The sequence below is a fragment of the Procambarus clarkii genome, chromosome 61 (genome assembly GCF_040958095.1).
Source record: "Procambarus clarkii isolate CNS0578487 chromosome 61, FALCON_Pclarkii_2.0, whole genome shotgun sequence".
NCBI classification, from domain to species: domain Eukaryota; kingdom Metazoa; phylum Arthropoda; class Malacostraca; order Decapoda; family Cambaridae; genus Procambarus; species Procambarus clarkii.
In genome coordinates this window covers 20,436,840-20,460,501 of record NC_091210.1, presented here as the reverse complement: position 1 = coordinate 20,460,501, position 23,662 = coordinate 20,436,840, and the positions used below count along the sequence as shown (strand labels likewise).

The 23,662-nt window shown below is 50.4% G+C and overlaps 1 protein-coding gene across 1 annotated transcript in view; it reads right to left on the bottom strand.

The window, feature by feature from the left end:
• LOC138354162 (ice nucleation protein-like) overlaps positions 1–23,662 on the bottom strand; it is a 95,538-nt gene that overhangs the window by 37,024 nt on the left and 34,852 nt on the right. The window contains exons 2-3 of the mRNA XM_069308051.1: positions 7,660–7,830; positions 7,148–7,473 (exon numbers count right to left, since the gene is read on the bottom strand). Coding sequence (XP_069164152.1) covers positions 7,148–7,473; positions 7,660–7,830 — 497 coding nt within the window. The remainder of the gene's footprint in view (positions 1–7,147; positions 7,474–7,659; positions 7,831–23,662) is intronic.

Here is a 23,662-nt window from a genome sequence, read left to right as displayed (position 1 = left end):
GCCCGTCACTCTCAGGTAGTACTCAAGCGGCGCCCGTCACTCTCAGGTAGTACTCAAGCGGCGCTATCACACTCAGGTAGTGCTCAAGCGGCGCTCGTCACTCTCAGGTAGTGCTCAAGCGGCGCCCGTCACTCTCAGGTAGTGCTCAAGCGGCGCCCGTCACTCTCAGGTAGTACTCAAGCGGCGCCCGTCACTCTCAGGTAGTGCTCAAGCGGCGCCCGTCACTCTCAGGTAGTGCTCAAGCGGCTCCCGTCACTTTCATCACAGATTCTGTAGCTCCGCTGTTCAGCTGTTGTTTCCCCCCTAATTCTCTGTGGGTATTTTATTAAAGCTTAAATTTTCCGTTTAGACTCTCTCGCCTTCGGCCACCTGTCTGTCATGTGTGATGATTGAGGCTGTCACCAGGCACCACAGTGCCCCGGTGTACAGCCTCCTGCCTGTCATGTGTGATGATTGAGGCTGTCACCAGCCACCACAGTGCCCCGGTGTACAGCCTCCTGTCTGTCATGTGTGATGATTGAGGCTGTCACCAGGCACCACAGTGCCCCGGTGTACAGCCTCCTGCCGGTCATGTGTGATGATTGAGGCTGTCACCAGGCACCACAGTGCCCCGGTGTACAGCCTCCTGCCTGTCATGTGTGATGATTGAGGCTGTCACCAGCCACCACAGTGCCCCGGTGTACAGCCTCCTGCCTGTCATGTGTGATGATTGAGGCTGTCACCAGCCACCACAGTGCCCCGGTGTACAGCCTCCTGCCTGTCATGTGTGATGATTGAGGCTGTCACCAGCCACCACAGTGCCCCGGTGTACAGCCTCCTGCCTGTCATGTGTGATGATTGAGGCTGTCACCAGCCACCACAGTGCCCCGGTGTACAGCCTCCTGCCTGTCATGTGTGATGATTGAGGCTGTCACCAGCCACCACAGTGCCCCGGTGTACAGCCACCTGCCTGTCATGTGTGATGATTGAGGCTGTCACCAGCCACCACAGTGCCCCGGTGTACAGCCTCCTGCCTGTCATGTGTGATGATTGAGGCTGTCACCAGCCACCACAGTGCCCCGGTGTACAGCCACCTGCCTGTCATGTGTGATGATTGAGGCTGTCACCAGCCACCACAGTGCCCCGGTGTACAGCCTCCTGCCTGTCATGTGTGATGATTGAGGCTGTCACCAGCCACCACAGTGCCCCGGTGTACAGCCTCCTGCCTGTCATGTGTGATGATTGAGGCTGTCACCAGGCACCACAGTGCCCCGGTGTACAGCCACCTGCCTGTCATGTGTGATGATTGAGGCTGTCACCAGCCACCACAGTGCCCCGGTGTACAGCCTCCTGCCTGTCATGTGTGATGATTGAGGCTGTCACCAGCCACCACAGTGCCCCGGTGTACAGCCTCCTGCCTGTCATGTGTGATGATTGAGGCTGTCACCAGGCACCACAGTGCCCCGGTGTACAGCCTCCTGCCTGTCATGTGTGATGATTGAGGCTGTCACCAGCCACCACAGTGCCCCGGTGTACAGCCTCCTGCCTGTCATGTGTGATGATTGAGGCTGTCACCAGCCACCACAGTGCCCCGGTGTACAGCCACCTGCCTGTCATGTGTGATGATTGAGGCTGTCACCAGCCACCACAGTGCCCCGGTGTACAGCCTCCTGCCTGTCATGTGTGATGATTGAGGCTCTCACCAGCCACCACAGTGCCCCGGTGTACAGCCTCCTGCCTGTCATGTGGGATGATTGAGGCTGTCACCAGGCACCACAGTGCCCCGGTGTACAGCCTCCTGCCTGTCATGTGTGATGATTGAGGCTGTCACCAGCCACCAAAGTGCCCCGGTGTACAGCCTCCTGCCTGTCATGTGTGATGATTGAGGCTGTCACCAGCCACCACAGTGCCCCGGTGTACAGCCTCCTGCCTGTCATGTGTGATGATTGAGGCTGTCACCAGCCACCACAGTGCCCCGGTGTACAGCCTCCTGCCTGTCATGTGTGATGATTGAGGCTGTCACCAGCCACCACAGTGCCCCGGTGTACAGCCTCCTGCCTGTCATGTGTGATGATTGAGGCTGTCACCAGGCACCACAGTGCCCCGGTGTACAGCCTCCTGCCTGTCATGTGTGATGATTGAGGCTGTCACCAGGCACCACAGTGCCCCGGTGTACAGCCTCCTGCCTGTCATGTGTGATGATTGAGGCTGTCACCAGCCACCACAGTGCCCCGGTGTACAGCCTCCTGTCTGTCATGTGTGATGATTGAGGCTGTCACCAGGCACCACAGTGCCCCGGTGTACAGCCTCCTGCCGGTCATGTGTGATGATTGAGGCTGTCACCAGGCACCACAGTGCCCCGGTGTACAGCCTCCTGCCTGTCATGTGTGATGATTGAGGCTGTCACCAGCCACCACAGTGCCCCGGTGTACAGCCTCCTGCCTGTCATGTGTGATGATTGAGGCTGTCACCAGCCACCACAGTGCCCCGGTGTACAGCCTCCTGCCTGTCATGTGTGATGATTGAGGCTGTCACCAGCCACCACAGTGCCCCGGTGTACAGCCTCCTGCCTGTCATGTGTGATGATTGAGGCTGTCACCAGCCACCACAGTGCCCCGGTGTACAGCCTCCTGCCTGTCATGTGTGATGATTGAGGCTGTCACCAGCCACCACAGTGCCCCGGTGTACAGCCACCTGCCTGTCATGTGTGATGATTGAGGCTGTCACCAGCCACCACAGTGCCCCGGTGTACAGCCTCCTGCCTGTCATGTGTGATGATTGAGGCTGTCACCAGCCACCACAGTGCCCCGGTGTACAGCCACCTGCCTGTCATGTGTGATGATTGAGGCTGTCACCAGCCACCACAGTGCCCCGGTGTACAGCCTCCTGCCTGTCATGTGTGATGATTGAGGCTGTCACCAGCCACCACAGTGCCCCGGTGTACAGCCTCCTGCCTGTCATGTGTGATGATTGAGGCTGTCACCAGGCACCACAGTGCCCCGGTGTACAGCCATCCTGCCTGTCATGTGTGATGATTGAGGCTGTCACCAGCCACCACAGTGCCCCGGTGTACAGCCTCCTGCCTGTCATGTGTGATGATTGAGGCTGTCACCAGCCACCACAGTGCCCCGGTGTACAGCCTCCTGCCTGTCATGTGTGATGATTGAGGCTGTCACCAGGCACCACAGTGCCCCGGTGTACAGCCTCCTGCCTGTCATGTGTGATGATTGAGGCTGTCACCAGCCACCACAGTGCCCCGGTGTACAGCCTCCTGCCTGTCATGTGTGATGATTGAGGCTGTCACCAGCCACCACAGTGCCCCGGTGTACAGCCTCCTGCCTGTCATGTGTGATGATTGAGGCTGTCACCAGCCACCACAGTGCCCCGGTGTACAGCCTCCTGCCTGTCATGTGTGATGATTGAGGCTGTCACCAGCCACCACAGTGCCCCGGTGTACAGCCTCCTGCCTGTCATGTGTGATGATTGAGGCTGTCACCAGGCACCACAGTGCCCCGGTGTACAGCCTCCTGCCTGTCATGTGTGATGATTGAGGCTGTCACCAGCCACCACAGTGCCCCGGTGTACAGCCTCCTGCCTGTCATGTGTGATGATTGAGGCTGTCACCAGCCACCACAGTGCCCCGGTGTACAGCCTCCTGCCTGTCATGTGTGATGATTGAGGCTGTCACCAGCCACCACAGTGCCCCGGTGTACAGCCTCCTGCCTGTCATGTGTGATGATTGAGGCTGTCACCAGCCACCACAGTGCCCCGGTGTACAGCCTCCTGCCTGTCATGTGTGATGATTGAGGCTGTCACCAGGCACCACAGTGCCCCGGTGTACAGCCTCCTGCCTGTCATGTGTGATGATTGAGGCTGTCACCAGGCCACCACAGTGCCCCGGTGTACAGCCTCCTGCCTGTCATGTGTGATGATTGAGGCTGTCACCAGCCACCACAGTGCCCCGGTGTACAGCCTCCTGCCTGTCATGTGTGATGATTGAGGCTGTCACCAGCCACCACAGTGCCCCGGTGTACAGCCTCCTGCCTGTCATGTGTGATGATTGAGGCTGTCACCAGCCACCACAGTGCCCCGGTGTACAGCCTCCTGCCTGTCATGTGTGATGATTGAGGCTGTCACCAGGCCACCACAGTGCCCCGGTGTACAGCCTCCTGCCTGTCATGTGTGATGATTGAGGCTGTCACCAGCCACCACAGTGCCCCGGTGTACAGCCTCCTGCCTGTCATGTGTGATGATTGAGGCTGTCACCAGCCACCACAGTGCCCCGGTGTACAGCCTCCTGCCTGTCATGTGTGATGATTGAGGCTGTCACCAGGCACCACAGTGCCCCGGTGTACAGCCTCCTGCCTGTCATGTGTGATGATTGAGGCTGTCACCAGCCACCACAGTGCCCCGGTGTACAGCCTCCTGCCTGTCATGTGTGATGATTGAGGCTGTCACCAGGCCACCACAGTGCCCCGGTGTACAGCCACCTGCCTGTCATGTGTGATGATTGAGGCTGTCACCAGCCACCACAGTGCCCCGGTGTACAGCCTCCTGCCTGTCATGTGTGATGAATTGAGGCTGTCACCAGCCACCACAGTGCCCCGGTGTACAGCCTCCTGCCTGTCATGTGTGATGATTGAGGCTGTCACCAGCCACCACAGTGCCCCGGTGTACAGCCTCCTGCCTGTCATGTGTGATGATTGAGGCTGTCACCAGCCACCACAGTGCCCCGGTGTACAGCCTCCTGCCTGTCATGTGTGATGATTGAGGCTGTCACCAGCCACCACAGTGCCCCGGTGTACAGCCTCCTGCCTGTCATGTGTGATGATTGAGGCTGTCACCAGGCACCACAGTGCCCCGTTGTACAGCCTCCTGCCTGTCATGTGTGATGATTGAGGCTGTCACCAACCACCACAGTGCCCCGGTGTACAGCCACCTGCCTGTCATGTGTGATGATTGAGGCTGTCACCAGCCACCACAGTGCCCCGGTGTACAGCCTCCTGCCTGTCATGTGTGATGATTGAGGCTGTCACCAGGCACCACAGTGCCCCGGTGTACAGCCTCCTGCCTGTCATGTGTGATGATTGAGGCTGTCACCAGCCACCACAGTGCCCCGGTGTACAGCCTCCTGCCTGTCATGTGTGATGATTGAGGCTGTCACCAGCCACCACAGTGCCCCGGTGTACAGCCTCCTGCCTGTCATGTGTGATGAATGAGGCTGTCACCAGCCACCACAGTGCCCCGGTGTACAGCCTCCTGCCTGTCATGTGTGATGATTGAGGCTGTCACCAGCCACCACAGTGCCCCGGTGTACAGCCTCCTGCCTGTCATATGTGATGAATGAGGCTGTCACCAGCCACCACAGTGCCCCGGTGTACAGCCTCCTGCCTGTCATGTGTGATGATTGAGGCTGTCACCAGCCACCACAGTGCCCCGGTGTACAGCCTCCTGCCTGTCATGTGTGATGATTGAGGCTGTCACCAGCCACCACAGTGCCCCGGTGTACAGCCTCCTGCCTGTCTTGTGTGATGATTGAGGCTGTCACCAGCCACCACAGTGCCCCGGTGTACAGCCTCCTGCCTGTCATGTGTGATGATTGAGGCTGTCACCAGGCACCACAGTGCCCCGGTGTACAGCCACCTGCCTGTCATGTGTGATGATTGAGGCTGTCACCAGCCACCACAGTGCCCCGGTGTACAGCCACCTGCCTGTCATGTGTGATGATTGAGGCTGTCACCAGGCACCACAGTGCCCCGGTGTACAGCCTCCTGCCTGTCATGTGTGATGATTGAGGCTGTCACCAGCCACCACAGTGCCCCGGTGTACAGCCTCCTGCCTGTCTTGTGTGATGATTGAGGCTGTCACCAGCCACCACAGTGCCCCGGTGTACAGCCTCCTGCCTGTCATGTGTGATGATTGAGGCTGTCACCAGCCACCACAGTGCCCCGGTGTACAGCCTCCTGCCTGTCATGTGTGATGATTGAGGCTGTCACCAGCCACCACAGTGCCCCGGTGTACAGCCTCCTGCCTGTCATGTGTGATGATTGAGGCTGTCACCAGGCACCACAGTGCCCCGGTGTACAGCCTCCTGCCTGTCATGTGTGATGATTGAGGCTGTCACCAGCCACCAAAGTGCCCCGGTGTACAGCCTCCTGCCTGTCTTGTGTGATGATTGAGGCTGTCACCAGCCACCACAGTGCCCCGGTGTACAGCCTCCTGCCTGTCATGTGTGATGATTGAGGCTGTCACCAGGCACCACAGTGCCCCGGTGTACAGCCACCTGCCTGTCATGTGTGATGATTGAGGCTGTCACCAGCCACCACAGTGCCCCAGTGTACAGCCACCTGCCTGTCATGTGTGATGATTGAGGCTGTCACCAGGCACCACAGTGCCCCGGTGTACAGCCTCCTGCCTGTCATGTGTGATGATTGAGGCTGTCACCAGCCACCACAGTGCCCCGGTGTACAGCCTCCTGCCTGTCTTGTGTGATGATTGAGGCTGTCACCAGCCACCACAGTGCCCCGGTGTACAGCCTCCTGCCTGTCATGTGTGATGATTGAGGCTGTCACCAGGCACCACAGTGCCCCGGTGTACAGCCTCCTGCCTGTCATGTGTGATGATTGAGGCTGTCACCAGCCACCACAGTGCCCCGGTGTACAGCCTCCTGCCTGTCATGTGTGATGATTGAGGCTGTCACCAGGCACCACAGTGCCCCGGTGTACAGCCTCCTGCCTGTCATGTGTGATGATTGAGGCTGTCACCAGCCACCACAGTGCCCCGGTGTACAGCCTCCTGCCTGTCATGTGTGATGATTGAGGCTGTCACCAGGCACCACAGTGCCCCGGTGTACAGCCTCCTGCCTGTCATGTGTGATGATTGAGGCTGTCACCAGCCACCACAGTGTCCCGGTGTACAGCCTCCTACCTGTCATGTGTGATGACTGAGGCTGTTACCAGGCACCACAGTGCCCCAGTGTACAGCCTCCTGCCTGTCATGTGTGATGATTGAGGCTGTTACCAGCCACCACAGTGCCCCGGTGTACAGCCTCCTGCCTGTCATGTGTGATGATTGAGGCTGTCACCAGCCACCACAGTGCCACCACAGCCTCTCTGACTTGTTGACCAGACCACACACTAGAAGTTGAAGGGACGACGACGTTTCTGACTTGTTCTTCTATTCTCCTTTCATCAGTTACCTTGACCTCAGTTTTTCCTTGACCGTTTGAATTATGTGCTGTTGTCTTATGGTACCACTGACTAGTAGACGTCTTGGGTGTGAAGTATTTAATATGGTTTCCTTCAGCGCCCTCAGCAGCCAGCACATCTGCTCGTTCATTTCCACAGAGTCCAACGTGGGAGAGGATCAACAGGAACCGGATCAACAGGAACCGGATCAACAGGAACCGGATCACCATTCTTTGATTGGATAGTTTTTTCACAGCTCTCTTGTTCTTGTTCAACTGTCTCTTCATAGTTTTTTGGCTGTTTTTGCCTACAGTTTTGTCATGCGGATTTGCAATCAGTGCAGTTCACTGCTCATTTTCGGCTTCTTTCTATATATTTTAATGACATAACAATGCGTTGTAGAGGCATAGTTCTCAATCGGTGCCTTTTCTTCATTTCCGTTTTGAAAGACATTATTCCGAATTACAGTGAATACTCCTTCCTCCAGGCTTGCCTTTAGTAGGATTAGAAAAACCATAAATGTAGATATGATCTAATTCACTTCCGGCTACTTCATTAATTTCCTCAAGATACTTATGCCTCATATCTTGTGGTATCAAGTGGGACTTTTTCGTTGTCATCTCATTTTGCAGTTTCCGTTTCCTCCTATAATTAGCAGATAACTCTATTTGTTGTTGCCAATATCATAATAGTGCGAGACTTACACTACCTTCAATGTTTTTCTCTGCCTTAAGGGGCCTCGTAGCCTAGTGGATAGCGCGCAGGACTCGTAATTCTGTGGCGCGGGTTCGATTCCCGCACGAGGCAGAAACAAATGGGCAGAGTTTCTTTCACCCAATGCCCCTGTTACCTAGCAGTAAAATAGGTACCTGGGCGTTAGTCAGCTGTCACGGGCTGCTTCCTGGGGGTGGAGGCCTGGTCGAGGACCGGGCCGCGAGGACACTAAAGCCTCGAAATCATCTCAAGATAACCTCAAGATATCCGTAAGCTTAGCATTTAGTTTCTTAACTGTGCCCTGAACACTGGAGATCGACACAGCTCTTATCGTAGACTTGAGGCTTTAACAGTTTATGGGACTACTGTAGAAGAATTATTGCTATGGTTTCATTTTGTACGCTTTCGTTTTTTTTACGTCGTTGAGAAGTGCCAAATCGTATTGAATCTATATTCGAATCTTAGTAACCTATTGACTTAATTAAGAATATTCAAGCATTATTTTTTTTGTAATTGCATCTCTCAACTTTCAGTTTCTTTTAAAGCGTATATAGGTATCTTCTTGAGGTTATCTTGAGATGATTTCGGGGCTTTAATGTCCCCGCGGCCCGGTCCTCGACCAGGCCTCCACCCCCAGGAAGCAGCCCGTGACAGCTGACTAACTCCCAGGTACCTATTTACTGCTAGGTACCAGGGGCATTCAGGGTGAAAGAAACTTTGCCCATTTGTTTCTGCCTCGTGCGGGAATCGAACCCGCGCCACAGAATTACGAGTCCTGCGCGCTATCCACCAGGCTACGAGGCCACTTACGAGGCCTACGAGGCCACTATGGCATACGAGGTATGCCATAGCATTTTAAAGACTTTGTCTGAATTCCTTTTATATTGCCCACTGCTTCCCGTCTGACAAGAATGTCCTGATCCTGTCTTAAAGGCCGTATCACTTTCCTTTTTTAATATTAGCTTTATTAATAATATTTTATGTTATTATTAGCTTCTTATTAGTTTTCTTAGCTTATGTCAATGTAATAGTAGACAAGTAAAATATATTGTGATTCAGGCATTAATAACTCTCGAAACGATCATAATACTATTAATCTCTGTATATTATTTAAAGTATTATTATTAGTACTAGCAGCACCCGGCCACGCGTTGCTGTGGCTCAGCAACCTTCCCTGCTCCCCTAGTTCTCCCCCCACCACTATCCCCTCACCCGTCCCCTCGACCTCCCCACCACTATCCCCTCACCCGTCCCCTAGTCCTCCCCACCATTATCCACTCACCCGTCCCCTCGACCTCCCCACCATTATCCCCTCACCCGTCCCCTCGACCTCCCCACCACTATCCCCTCACCCGTCCCCTCGACCTCCCCACCACTATCCCCTCACCCGTCCCCTCGACCTCCCCACCATTATCCCCTCACCCGTCCCCTCGACCTCCCCACCACTATCGCCTCACCCGTCCCCTCGACCTCCCCACCACTATCCCCTCACCCGTCCCCTCGACCTTCCCACCATGCCCCACTCTCCCCGTCCCTTTGTCCTCACCACCATTACCCCCTCCCTTGTCCCCTTATCATCCCCATCATTCCCGATTCCCCCGTTCGATGCCTTCCCAAATGGTCTGATGTTCCCATCAGAAAATTGGGAACATCCAGTGATCTGATGTTCCCATCACTGAAATATAAGAAAAACAGTTAAAAAATTATATGAAAATATGAAAAAATTGAAATAAACTATACTCACAAAATGAACGGTATGATAAACAACACAACTCAGTTCCAACGCAATTCACACAAAATAATTCAGTCAAAATGAAAATAAATCAAAATGTATGAAAATTCAATTTATCAATGCAATCGGAAAAATGGATATGGAATTCGTGACATATTTAGTATAGCGTGCATGTTGCTATTATGTGCAACAGATGGCGCTGTTTTTCAAAATTGCATTTTTTTTACCTGTCACAGGTGTGGCATCAATATAGTAGGTATATAAAAAGACGCGCCTATTCGAATGCAACGTTGTGTCCAAATTTCAAAGCAATTGGTAAAGAGGTTTCGAAGATTTCATTCATATGAAAAACACATGAAAAACACCGTTTTTCAGCAAAAGCATGTTTTTTTCTTGTTACCGTCACAGACGTATGACTATATAGTATATAGTCTATATAGTATGTATATATAAAAATCTACTCGGATACGAATGGAACTTTATGTGAAATTTCAAAGCAATCAGTGAAGAACTTTCGGAGATTAGCGGTCATGCACAAACGAACTTTTAAAAGTTTATTTATATAGATTATTGAGGGCGTACTCAACGCTCAAGGTAGATGCTCAAGGCTAGAGTCACATGGACGCAACATCAGGATGCAATACAAGGACGTAAAGCGAGGACGCAACACAAAGACGTAAAACAAGGACGCAACACAAGGACGCAACACAAGGACGTAACACAAGGTCACAACATCAGGACGCAACACAAGGTCACAACATCAGGACGCAACACAAGGTCACAACATCAGGACGCAACACAAGGTCACAACATCAGGACGCAACACAAGGACGCAACACAAGGTCACAACATCAGGACGTAACACAAGGACGCAACACAAGGTCACAACATCAGGACGCAACACAAGGTCACAACATCAGGACGCAACACAAGGTCACAACATCAGGACGCAACACAAGGACGCAACACAAGGTCACAACATCGGGACGTAACACAAGGACGCAACACAAGGTCACAACATCAGGACGCAACACAAGGACGCAACACAAGGTCACAACATCAGGACGCAACCACAAGATCACAACATCAGGACGCAACACAAGGACGCAATACAAGATCACAACATCAGGACGCAACACAAGGACGCAATACAAGATCACAACATCAGGACGCAACACAAGGTCACAACATCAGGACGCAACACAAGGACGCAATACAAGATCACAACATCAGGACGCAACACAAGGACGCAATACAAGATCACAACATCAGGACGCAACACAAGGTCACAACATCAGGACACAACACAAGGTCACAACATCAGGACGCAACACAAGGACGCAACACAAGGACACAACATCAGGACGCAACACAAGGTCACAACATCAGGACGCAACACAAGGTCACAACATCAGGACGCAACACAAGGACGCAATACAAGATCACAACATCAGGACGCAACACAAGGTCACAACATCAGGACACAACACAAGGTCACAACATCAGGACGCAACACAAGGACGCAACACAAGGACACAACATCAGGACGCAACACAAGGACACAACATCAGGACGCAACACAAGGTCACAACATCAGGACGCAACACAAGGTCACAACATCAGGACGCAACACAAGGTCACAACATCAGGACGCAACACAAGGTCACAACATCAGGACGCAACACAAGGACGCAACACAAGGTCACAACATCAGGACGTAACACAAGGACGCAACACAAGGTCACAACATCAGGACGCAACACAAGGACGCAACACAAGGTCACAACATCAGGACGCAACACAAGATCACAACATCAGGACGCAACACAAGGACGCAATACAAGATCACAACATCAGGACGCAACACAAGGACGCAATACAAGATCACAACATCAGGACGCAACACAAGGTCACAACATCAGGACGCAACACAAGGACGCAATACAAGATCACAACATCAGGACGCAACACAAGGACGCAATACAAGATCACAACATTAGGACGCAACACAAGGTCACAACATCAGGACACAACACAAGGTCACAACATCAGGACGCAACACAAGGACGCAACACAAGGACACAACATCAGGACGCAACACAAGGACACAACATCAGGACGCAACACAAGGTCACAACATCAGGACGCAACACAAGGTCACAACATCAGGACGCAACACAAGGTCACAACATCAGGACGCAACACAAGGTCACAACATCAGGACACAACACAAGGTCACAACATCAGGACGCAACACAAGGACGCAACACAAGGACACAACATCAGGACGCAACACAAGGACACAACATCAGGACGCAACACAAGGTCACAACATCAGGACGCAACACAAGGTCACAACATCAGGACGCAACACAAGGTCACAACATCAGGACGCAACACAAGGTCACAACATCAGGACGCAACACAAGGTCACAACATCAGGACGCAACACAAGGTCACAACATCAGGACGCAACACAAGGACACAACATCAGGACGCAACACAAGGTCACAACATCAGGACACAACACAAGGTCACAACATCAGGACGCAACACAAGGTCACAACATCAGGACGCAACACAAGGTCACAACATCAGGACGTAACACAAGGTCACAACATCAGGACGTAACACAAGGTCACAACATCAGGACGTAACACAAGGACGCAACACAAGGTCACAACATCAGGACGCAACACAAGGTCACAACATCAGGACGCAACACAAGGTCACAACATCAGGACGCAACACAAGGTCACAACATCAGGACGCAACACAAGGACACAACATCAGGACGCAACACAAGGTCACAACATCAGGACGCAACACAAGGACACAACATCAGGACACAACACAAGGTCACAACATCAGGACGCAACACAAGGTCACAACATCAGGACGCAACACAAGGTCACAACATCAGGACGCAACACAAGGTCACAACATCAGGACGCAACACAAGGACGCAACACAAGGTCACAACATCAGGACGCAACACAAGGTCACAACATCAGGACACAACACAAGGTCACAACATCAGGACGCAACACAAGGTCACAACATCAGGACGCAACACAAGGTCACAACATCAGGACGTAACACAAGGTCACAACATCAGGACGTAACACAAGGTCACAACATCAGGACGTAACACAAGGACGCAACACAAGGTCACAACATCAGGACGCAACACAAGGTCACAACATCAGGACGCAACACAAGGTCACAACATCAGGACGCAACACAAGGTCACAACATCAGGACGCAACACAAGGACACAACATCAGGACGCAACACAAGGTCACAACATCAGGACGCAACACAAGGTCACAACATCAGGACGCAACACAAGGTCACAACATCAGGACACAACACAAGGTCACAACATCAGGACGTAACACAAGGTCACAACATCAGGACGCAACACAAGGTCACAACATCAGGACACAACACAAGGTCACAACATCAGGACGCAACACAAGGTCACAACATCAGGACGCAACACAAGGACGCAACACAAGGACACAACATCAGGACGTAACACAAGGTCACAACATCAGGACACAACACAAGGTCACAACATCAGGACGCAACACAAGGACACAACATCAGGACGCAACACAAGGTCACAACATCAGGACGCAACACAAGGTCACAACATCAGGACGCAACACAAGGACGCAACATCAGGACACAACACAAGGTCACAACATCAGGACGCAACACAAGGTCACAACATCAGGACGCAACACAAGATCACAACATCAGGACGCAACACAAGGTCACAACATCAGGACGCAACACAAGGTCACAACATCAGGACGCAACACAAGGTCACAACATCAAGACGCAACACAAGGTCACAACATCAGGACACAACACAAGGTCACAACATCAGGACGCAACACAAGGTCACAACATCAGGACGCAACACAAGGTCACAACATCAGGACGTAACACAAGGTCACAACATCAGGACACAACACAAGGTCACAACATCAGGACGCAACACAAGATCACAACATCAGGACGCAACACAAGGTCACAACATCAGGACGCAACACAAGGTCACAACATCAGGACGCAACACAAGGACCCAACACAAGGACGTAACACAAGATCACAACATCAGGACGCAACACAAGATCACAACATCAGGACGCAACACAAGGTCACAACATCAGGACGCAACACAAGGTCACAACATCAGGACGCAACACAAGGACGTAACACAAGGACACAACATCAGGACGCAACACAAGGTCAGAACATCAGGACGCAACACAAGGACGCAACACAAGGACGTAACACAAGGACCCAACATCAGGACGCAACACAAGGTCACAACATCAGGACGCAACACAAGGACGTAACACAGGGACACAACATCAGGACGCAACACAAGGTCAGAACATCAGGACGCAACACAAAGACACAACATCAGGACGTAACACAAGGTCAGAACATCAGGACGCAACACAAGGACGCAATACAAAATCACAACATCAGGACGCAACACAAGGTCACAACATCAGGACGCAACACAAGGTCACAACATCAGGACGCAACACAAGGTCACAACATCAGGACGCAACACAAGGACGCAACACAAGGACGTAACACAAGGACCCAACATCAGGACGCAACACAAGGACGTAACACAAGGACGTAACACAAGGACCCAACACAAGGACGCAACACAAGGACGTAACACAAGGACGTAACACAAGGACCCAACACAAGGACGCAACACAAGGACGCAACACAAGGACCCAACACAAGGACGTAACACAAGGACACAACATCAGGACGCAACACAAGGTCAGAACATCAGGACGCAACACAAAGACACAACATCAGGACGTAACACAAGGACACAACATCAGGACGCAACACAAGGTCAGAACATCAGGACGCAACACAAAGACACAACATCAGGACGTAACACAAGGTCAGAACATCAGGACGCAACACAAGGACGCAATACAAAATCACAACATCAGGACGCAACACAAGGTCACAACATAAGGACGCAACACAAGGTCACAACATCAGGACGCAACACAAGGTCACAACATCAGGACGCAACACAAGGACACATTATCAGGACGCAACACAAGGTCACAACATCAGGACGCAACACAAGGTCACAACATCAGGACGCAACACAAGGTCACAACATCAGGACGCAACACAAGGTCACAACATCAGGACGCAACACAAGGTCACAACATCAGGACGCAACACAAGGTCACAACATCAGGACGCAACACAAGGACACAACATCAGGACGCAACACAAGGTCACAACATCAGGACGCAACACAAGGTCACAACATCAGGACGCAACACAAGGTCACAACATCAGGACGCAACACAAGGTCACAACATCAGGACGCAACACAAGGTCACAACATCAGGACGCAACACAAGGTCACAACATCAGGACGCAACACAAGGACGCAACACAAGGACGTAACACAAGGACCCAACACAAGGACACAACATCAGGACGCAACACAAGGTCACAACATCAGGACGTAACACAAGGTCAGAACATCAGGACGCAACACAAGGACGCAATACAAAATCACAACATCAGGACGCAACACAAGGTCACAACATCAGGACGCAACACAAGGACGCAATACAAGATCACAACATCAGGACGCAACACAAGGGCGCAATACAAAATCACAACATCAGGACGCAACACAAGATTACAACATCAGGACGCAACACAAGGTCACAACATCAGGACGCAACACAAGGACGCAATACAAGATCACAACATCAGGACGCAACACAAGATCACAACATCAGGACGCAACACAAGGTCACAACATCAGGACGCAACACAAGGATGCAATACAAAATCACAACATCAGGACGCAACACAAGGACACAACACAGCTTCGAAGCCACGAGGCCTTGCATAACATGACAACTCTTATGTTATAAAGTGATGTAATATAAGTCAGGAACTGTTTAACTCTCTGGTAGTCGCGTCTGTATTGGTAGTTATTGTGTGATGAGGAGACCTGAGAGAGAGAGACATGTTGGATTGATTGATTGATAAAGATTAAGCCACCCAAAAGGTGGCACGGGCATGAATAGCCCGTAAGTGGTGGCCCTTTTGAGCCATTACCAGTATCAATAGATGATACTGGAGATCTGTGGAGGTGCGACTGCACCCTGCGTGACGGGAGATGTCTCCCGTGTCATGTTGGACTGTGCCGAGGATTAAAGATTGATGAAGGTTAAGCCACCCAAGAGGTGGCACGGGCATGAGTAGCCCGTAATTCTTCGCCGGGTGAGGAATGGCTGAGAAAATAGAGGGTGGCCATGGGAGGCGGAGGTGGAGGGGATAAAATGGAAGGGGAAATGACAGGAAAATCCCTCATAAAGACTGTCAAACAGTACCCTCCCCCGCGATAACAGCTTGACGATTAAATGCAACCTCAGATACTGAAAAGAATTACTGAACAAAAAATTGTACCACTTACGGGCTATTCATGCCCGTGCCACCTCTTTAATCTTTATCAATCAATCAATCGACAGAAAAAGATTGATTTGGAAATGGAAGGGAGAAATCTGTCAGCAGAGCACGAGGCATTGTTCCTACAGTTTTAGGAACAAATGCTGTTAACATCTCAATCATTGCATATCATAATAGGAGCACGAGAAATAAATTATCAAGAGAGCACAGACACAACAATAGCAAATGCAGTAACGCCTTACAGAAATTAAAACATTATATGAACTCTTTCTAATAAAATAAAAACCACTCGAACGTTCTCTGCGGTAAAACAGAGGAGTCAAGGCGTCACCGGATGTCACTCGAACGTTCTCTGCGGTAAAACAGAGGAGTCAAGGCGTCACCGGATGTCACTCGAACGTTCTCTGCGGTAAACCAGAGGAGTCAAGGCGTCACCGGATGTCACTCGAACGTTCTCTGCGGTAAAACAGAGGAGTCAAGGCGTCACCGGATGTCACTCGAACGTTCTCTGCGGTAAACCAGAGGAGTCAAGGCGTCACCGGATGTCACTCGAACGTTCTCTGCGGTAAAACAGAACAGTCAAGGCGTCACCGGATGTCACTCGAACGTTCTCTGCGGTAAAACAGAGGAGTCAAGGCGTCACCGGATGTCACTCGAACGTTCTCTGCGGTAAACCAGAACAGTCAAGGCGTCACCGGATGTCACTCGAACGTTCTCTGCGGTAAAACAGAACAGTCAAGGCGTCACCGGATGTCACTCGAACGTTCTCTGCGGTAAACCAGAAGAGTCAAGGCGTCACCGGATGTCACTCGAACGTTCTCTGCGGTAAACCAGAGGAGTCAAGGCGTCACCGGATGTCACTCGAACGTTCTCTGCGGTAAACCAGAAGAGTCAAGGCGTCACCGGATGTCACTCGAACGTTCTCTGCGGTAAAACAGAGGAGTCAAGGCGTCACCGGATGTCACTCGAACGTTCTCTGCAGTAAACCAGAGGAGTCAAGGCGTCACCGGATGTTACCTCAGTAAACCAGGGGGTTTAAGACCCAAACACGTGATTAGCCAAGTTTAAAATGCATTGGAGCAAAGAAATTTATAATTGAATAATGCGAAGTTGGAGGAACTTGTGGTTGGCACTCTGCATAATGCATGATGTTTGGTCCCGTCGAGGGTGCAGAGCGCGACGTGAAGGCGGCCAGGTACGGTGCTAACACAGGTGGTATCCGGCCAGACGTTAGTGTTCCGAGCCTGGCCAGACGTCAGTGCTCCGAGCCTGGCCAGACGTCAGTGTTCCGAGCCTGGCCAGACGTCAGTGTTCCGAGCCTAGCCAGACGTCAGTGTTCTGAGCCTGGCCAGACGTCAGTGTTCAGAGCCTGGCCAGACGTCAGTGTTCAGAGCCTGGCCAGACGTCAGTGTTCTGAGCCTGGCCAGACGTTAGTGTTCTGAGCCTGGCCAGACGTCAGTGTTCTGAGCCTGGCCAGACGTTAGTGCTCCGAGCCTGGCCAGACGTCAGTGCTCCGAGCCTGGCCAGACGTTAGTGCTCCGAGCCTGGCCAGACGTCAGTGCTCCGAGCCTGGCCAGACGTTAGTGCTCCGAGCCTGGCCAGACGTTAGTGTTCAGAGCCTGGCCAGACGTTAGTGCTCCGAGCCTGGCCAGACGTTAGTGTTCAGAGCCTGGCCAGACGTTAGTGCTCCGAGCCTGGCCAGACGTTAGTGCTCCGAGCCTGGCCAGACGTCAGTGCTCCGAGCCTGGCCAGACGTTAGTGCTCCGAGCCTGGCCAGACGTCAGTGCTCCGAGCCTGGCCAGACGTTAGTGCTCCGAGCCTGGCCAGACGTTAGTGTTCAGAGCCTGGCCAGACGTTAGTGCTCCGAGCCTGGCCAGACGTTAGTGTTCAGAGCCTGGCCAGACGTTAGTGCTCCGAGCCTGGCCAGACGTTAGTGTTCAGAGCCTGGCCAGACGTTAGTGTTCAGAGCCTGGCCAGACGTTAGTGCTCCGAGCCTGGCCAGACGTTAGTGTTCAGAGCCTGGCCAGACGTTAGTGCTCCGAGCCTGGCCAGACGTTAGTGTTCAGAGCCTGGCCAGACGTTAGTGCTCCGAGCCTGGCCAGACGTTAGTGTTCCGAGCCTGGCCAGACGTTAGTGTTCAGAGCCTGGCCAGACGTCAGTGCTCCGAGCCTGGCCAGACGTCAGTGCTCCGAGCCTGGCCAGACGTTAGTGTTCAGAGCCTGGCCAGACGTCAGTGTTCAGAGCCTGGCCAGACGTTAGTGTTCAGAGCCTGGCCAGACGTCAGTGTTCAGAGCCTGGCCAGACGTTAGTGTTCAGAGCCTGGCCAGACGTCAGTGTTCAGAGCCTGGCCAGACGTTAGTGCTCCGAGCCTGGCCAGACGTTAGTGCTCCGAGCCTGGCCAGACGTCAGTGTTCAGAGCCTGGCCAGACGTCAGTGTTCTGAGCCTGGCCAGACGTCAGTGTTCAGAGCCTGGCCAGACGTCAGTGTTCAGAGCCTGGCCAGACGTTAGTGTTCAGAGCCTGGCCAGACGTCAGTGCTCCGAGCCTGGCCAGACGTTAGTGTTCTGAGCCTGGCCAGACGTCAGTGCTCCGAGCCTGGCCAGACGTCAGTGTTCTGAGCCTGGCCAGACGTCAGTGTTCTGAGCCTGGCCAGACGTCAGTGTTCAGAGCCTGGCCAGACGTTAGTGTTCAGAGCCTGGCCAGACGTCAGTGTTCAGAGCCTGGCCAGACGTTAGTGTTCAGAGCCTGGCCAGACGTCAGTGCTCCGAGCCTGGCCAGACGTCAGTGTTCTGAGCCTGGCCAGACGTCAGTGTTCTGAGCCTGGCCAGACGTCAGTGTTCAGAGCCTGGCCAGACGTTAGTGTTCAGAGCCTGGCCAGACGTCAGTGCTCCGAGCCTGGCCAGACGTCAGTGTTCTGAGCCTGGCCAGACGTTAGTGCTCCGAGCCTGGCCAGACGTCAGTGCTCCGAGCCTGGCCAGACGTTAGTGCTCCGAGCCTGGCCAGACGTTAGTGTTCAGAGCCTGGCCAGACGTCAGTGCTCCGAGCCTGGCCAGACGTCAGTGTTCAGAGCCTGGCCAGACGTCAGTGTTCAGAGCCTGGCCAGACGTCAGTGTTCTGAGTCCGACCAGACGTCAGTGTTCTGAGCCCGACCAGACGTCAGTGTTCTGAGCCCAACCAGACGTCAGTGTTCTGAGCCCAACCAGACGTCAGTGTTCTGAGCGCGACCAGACATCAGTGTTCTGAGCTCGACCAGACGTCAGTGTTCTGAGCGCGACCAGACATCAGTGTTCTGAGCCCGACCAGACGTCAGTGTTCTGAGCCCGACCAGACGTCAGTGTTCTGAGCCCAACCAGACGTCAGTGTTCTGAGCGCGACCAGACATCAGTGTTCTGAGCTCGACCAGACGTCAGTGTTCTGAACCCGACCAGACGTCAGTGTTCTGAACCCGACCAGACGTCAGTGTTCTGAGCCCAACCAGACGTCAGTGTTCTGAACCCGACCAGACGTCAGTGTTCTGAACCCGACCAGACGTCAGTGTTCTGGGCCCGACCAGACGTCAGTGTTCTGAGCCCAACCAGACGTCAGTGTTCTGAACCCGACCAGACGTCAGTGTTCTGAGCCCGACCAGACATCAGTGTTCTGAGCTCGACCAGACATCAGTGTTCTGAGCTCGACCAGACGTCAGTGTTCTGAACTCGACCAGACAAGATAGTTACTCAGAAAGCTCCTCCAGAATTTTCCTTTAGAAAATAATTGGTTCCTTTAGAATTTTTAAAGAAAATTTCTCCCCTCACTTTCAGTGTTCGCAGCATACCTATGTAATTGCGTCACACATCTCCAAGAAATGGAAATAATTGACATCGAAAATAAAGCATCTCACTAAACAATATGAGCAAAATATATCATAAATTAATTTATATATATATATAAAATAATTTGTATAACACGAAAATAATAAGAGATGCGTCTTAGGTGGATGTAGCAACCTGAACGAGAATATGGTTCTGGAGGGGGGGGGGGGATTGATTGATTGATGATTGATGAAGATTAAGCCACCAAAAAGGTGGCACGGGCACGAATAGCCCGTAAGTGGTGGCCCTTTTGAGCCATTACCGGTATCAATAGATGATACTGGAGATCTGTGAAGGTGCGGCTGCACCCTGCGTGACGGGAGATGTCTCCCGTGCGGGGGAGTGGGGGGGGGGAGGGGGATGTACTTATATATTATTGACACTGAATTCATAACTTACTTACGGGCTATTCATGCCCCTGCTACCTCTTGGGTGGCTTTATATTCATCAATCGATCATAACTTGGTTAATAATTTTTGTCCGTTTTGCACTTTGTAACTTAAGGAAGGGCTGCCAAATGAGCCACAAGTGCATATTAAAAATGATTCAGTGCGTGTGTGAAAAAACAGAAGGAAATAAAGTTAAAGAAGAGTTCACCAATCTCCGTGGTGTAGGGGTAAGACACTCGCCTGGCGTTCCGCGAGTGCTTTGTCATGGGTTCGTATCCTGGCCGGGGAGGATTTACTGGGCGCAAATCATTAACTGTAGCCACTGTTTAACTCAACAGTAAAATGTGTACTTGGTTGGTAAAACGATTCTTCGCGGCGGGGATCGTATTCCAGGGACTTGCCCGAAACGCTACGCGTACTAGTGGCTCTACAAGAATGTAACAACTCTTGTATATATCTCCAAAAAAAAAAGTGATTCAACGTTCATATGACAGAGTTCAATAAGCAATATAACAATCACACCTCATAAAAGAAGGCCAAAAAATTGGACCCCAAGAGCTAGTATTCAACCCCACAATGTACTATAGATAAAGGAACGTGCATATAAACACACATTAACCAGTTAAAATAAACAATATCGATATTTGCTTCTTCCTGGTCATATAGATAATACATGTTTAAATTTTTAGTTTTCGACATTGTAAAGTAAATAGTGTTGGCATTATACTGGGGCTCCCAGCAGGCATATGAGGGTAAATACATTTTGTTTGCTTTAAAAAGCACAAGTTGAGTGTTTCAAATAAAAGTAAAACCGAAAGAAACTAACTGAAATTTTAATGGAAACACGTGTTTAGAGGAATGTCATATACAAGTCAAGTGTTCTATCAATTCTGTCTGAGAGTCTGAAAGTTTGCCATCGTCCCAACACCTCTATGACTTTACTGACTGAAATTCATCCTATCCCATCCTTTGCAATCTATGCTTTACAACCTGTCAAGGATGCTCGTTGTAAGGACGGATTTCATAAGCAACTAGATGATGCAAGTGAATTAAATATTATTAATAAGGTATTGCGTATTACATCTCATATGATATGGATAAGGGTTTTGAGTGGTGTCAGACACCATTGTTGGAGGGATCAGTCATGCCTTGAAAGAAGCAAATGATCTTTGTCTTTATTGTTCAATTTCTGAAGTATCAGCTCCAAAACACACAATATGTATTCAAGACATATTCAAGACATATTCAAGACATATTCAAGACATATCATATTCAAGACATATTCAAGACATATTCAAGACATATCATATTCAAGACATATTCAAGACATATTCAAGACATATTCAAGACATATTCAAGACATATTCAAGACATATTCAAGACATATTCAAGACATATTCAAGACATATTCAAGACATATTCAAGACATATTCAAGACATATTCAAGACATATTCAAGACATATTCAAGACATATCATATTCAAGACATATTCAAGACGTATTCAAGACATATTCAAGACATATTCAAGACATATGCTACAAGGAACAAGACTACTTTTCACAGGTTGTCCAGTTCCTCCAGCTCCTCAGACGGCATGAAGGAACCATGGATGCAGTGAACATTTCCTCTTTGGATCGTCACACTAAGACGCTGAAAGAGAAAACTGGCTGCTCTAGAGTCTCTAGTTTTCAATTAGCTTGGAACCCAGCCCCTTTAAAAAACTAGGAGCACTTTTACCCCAGGCGCCAAGTGTCTCTAAGACAAGGGAGACCAAATTGCAGTAGTGATCAAGATCCCTGTATTTACGCGACTTGGCTGCTTCCCGGAGATTGGCAGCACCTCCTGCCTGTTTATATATATATATATATATATATATATATATATATATATATATATATATATATATATATATATATATATATGTATATATATATATATGTCGTACCTAGTAGCCAGAACGCACTTCTCAGCCTACTATTCAAGGCCCGATTTGCCTAATAAGCCAAGTTTTAATGAATTAATTGTTTTGCGACTACCTAACCTACCTAACCTAACCTAACCTAACTTTTTCGGCTACCTAACCTAACCTAACCTATAAAGATAGGTTAGGTTAGGTTAGGTAGGGTTGGTTAGGTTTGGTCATATATCTACGTTAATTTTAACTCCAATAAAAAAAAAAATTGACCTCATACATAATGAATTGGGTAGCTTTATCATTACATAAGAAAAAAATTAGAGAAAATATATTAATTCAGGAAAACTTGGCTTATTAGGCAAATCGGGCCTTGCCTAGTAGGCCGAGAAGTGCGTTCTGGCTACTAGGTACGACATATATATATATATATATATATATGTATATATATATATATATATGTATATATATATATATATATATATATATATATATATATATATATATATATATATATATATATATATATATATGTTGTACCTAGTAGCCAGAACGTCGTATTCGTCCTACTATGCAAGGCCCGATTTGCCTAATAAGCCAAGTTTTCCTTTATTAATATATTTTCTCTAATTTTTTTCTTATGAAATGAAATGAAACCGGAATATGAATACGAAACCGGCCATATACTGCAGGTATGTTGAGGACATTTTTACACAGGTACCTGATGTCAGACATCTGCAGGAGCTGAAGAAGGCATTTGAGCGGAATTCTGTGTTGCGTTTCACTTACGAGATGGAGAAGGATGGGAAGCTGCCCTTTCTAGATGTAACAGTCATGGAAAGGAGCGGAGGTTTCCACACTGCAGTCTACACTAAGGAAACAAACATAGGAATGTGCCTAGATGCCAACAGCGACTGCCCAGACAGGTACAAGAGGAGTGTTGTTAACGCTTATGTCGACCGTGCCCTCAGCCACAGCTCAGAATGGAAGCAAGTCGACGAAGAACTCTGTAGGGTAAGGCAGGTCCTAGTCAACAACGGCTTCTCCAATGGTTTCGTCGAAGACATCATAAGAAGGAAAGTGAAACGCCATGCAACCTCTGAAGAGACAACTAACACAACACCTGTACCCCCTATTAGACTATTTTACAGGAACTTCTTTACCACAGCTCATAAAACGGAGGAAAGGGTCCTGAAAGATATTGGTAATAGAAACGTTATCCCTACAGACAAAAATCAGAAGATACAACTGACGATTTACTATAAAACCAAAAAAAACGGCCAGCCTACTCATGAGAAACTCTCCAGACACAAAGCAGAACGTTTTAAAAGAGACTAACGTAGTCTATGCCTTCAAATGCCCTCTTGGGGATTGTAAGCCTCAAAAAACTCAGTATATAG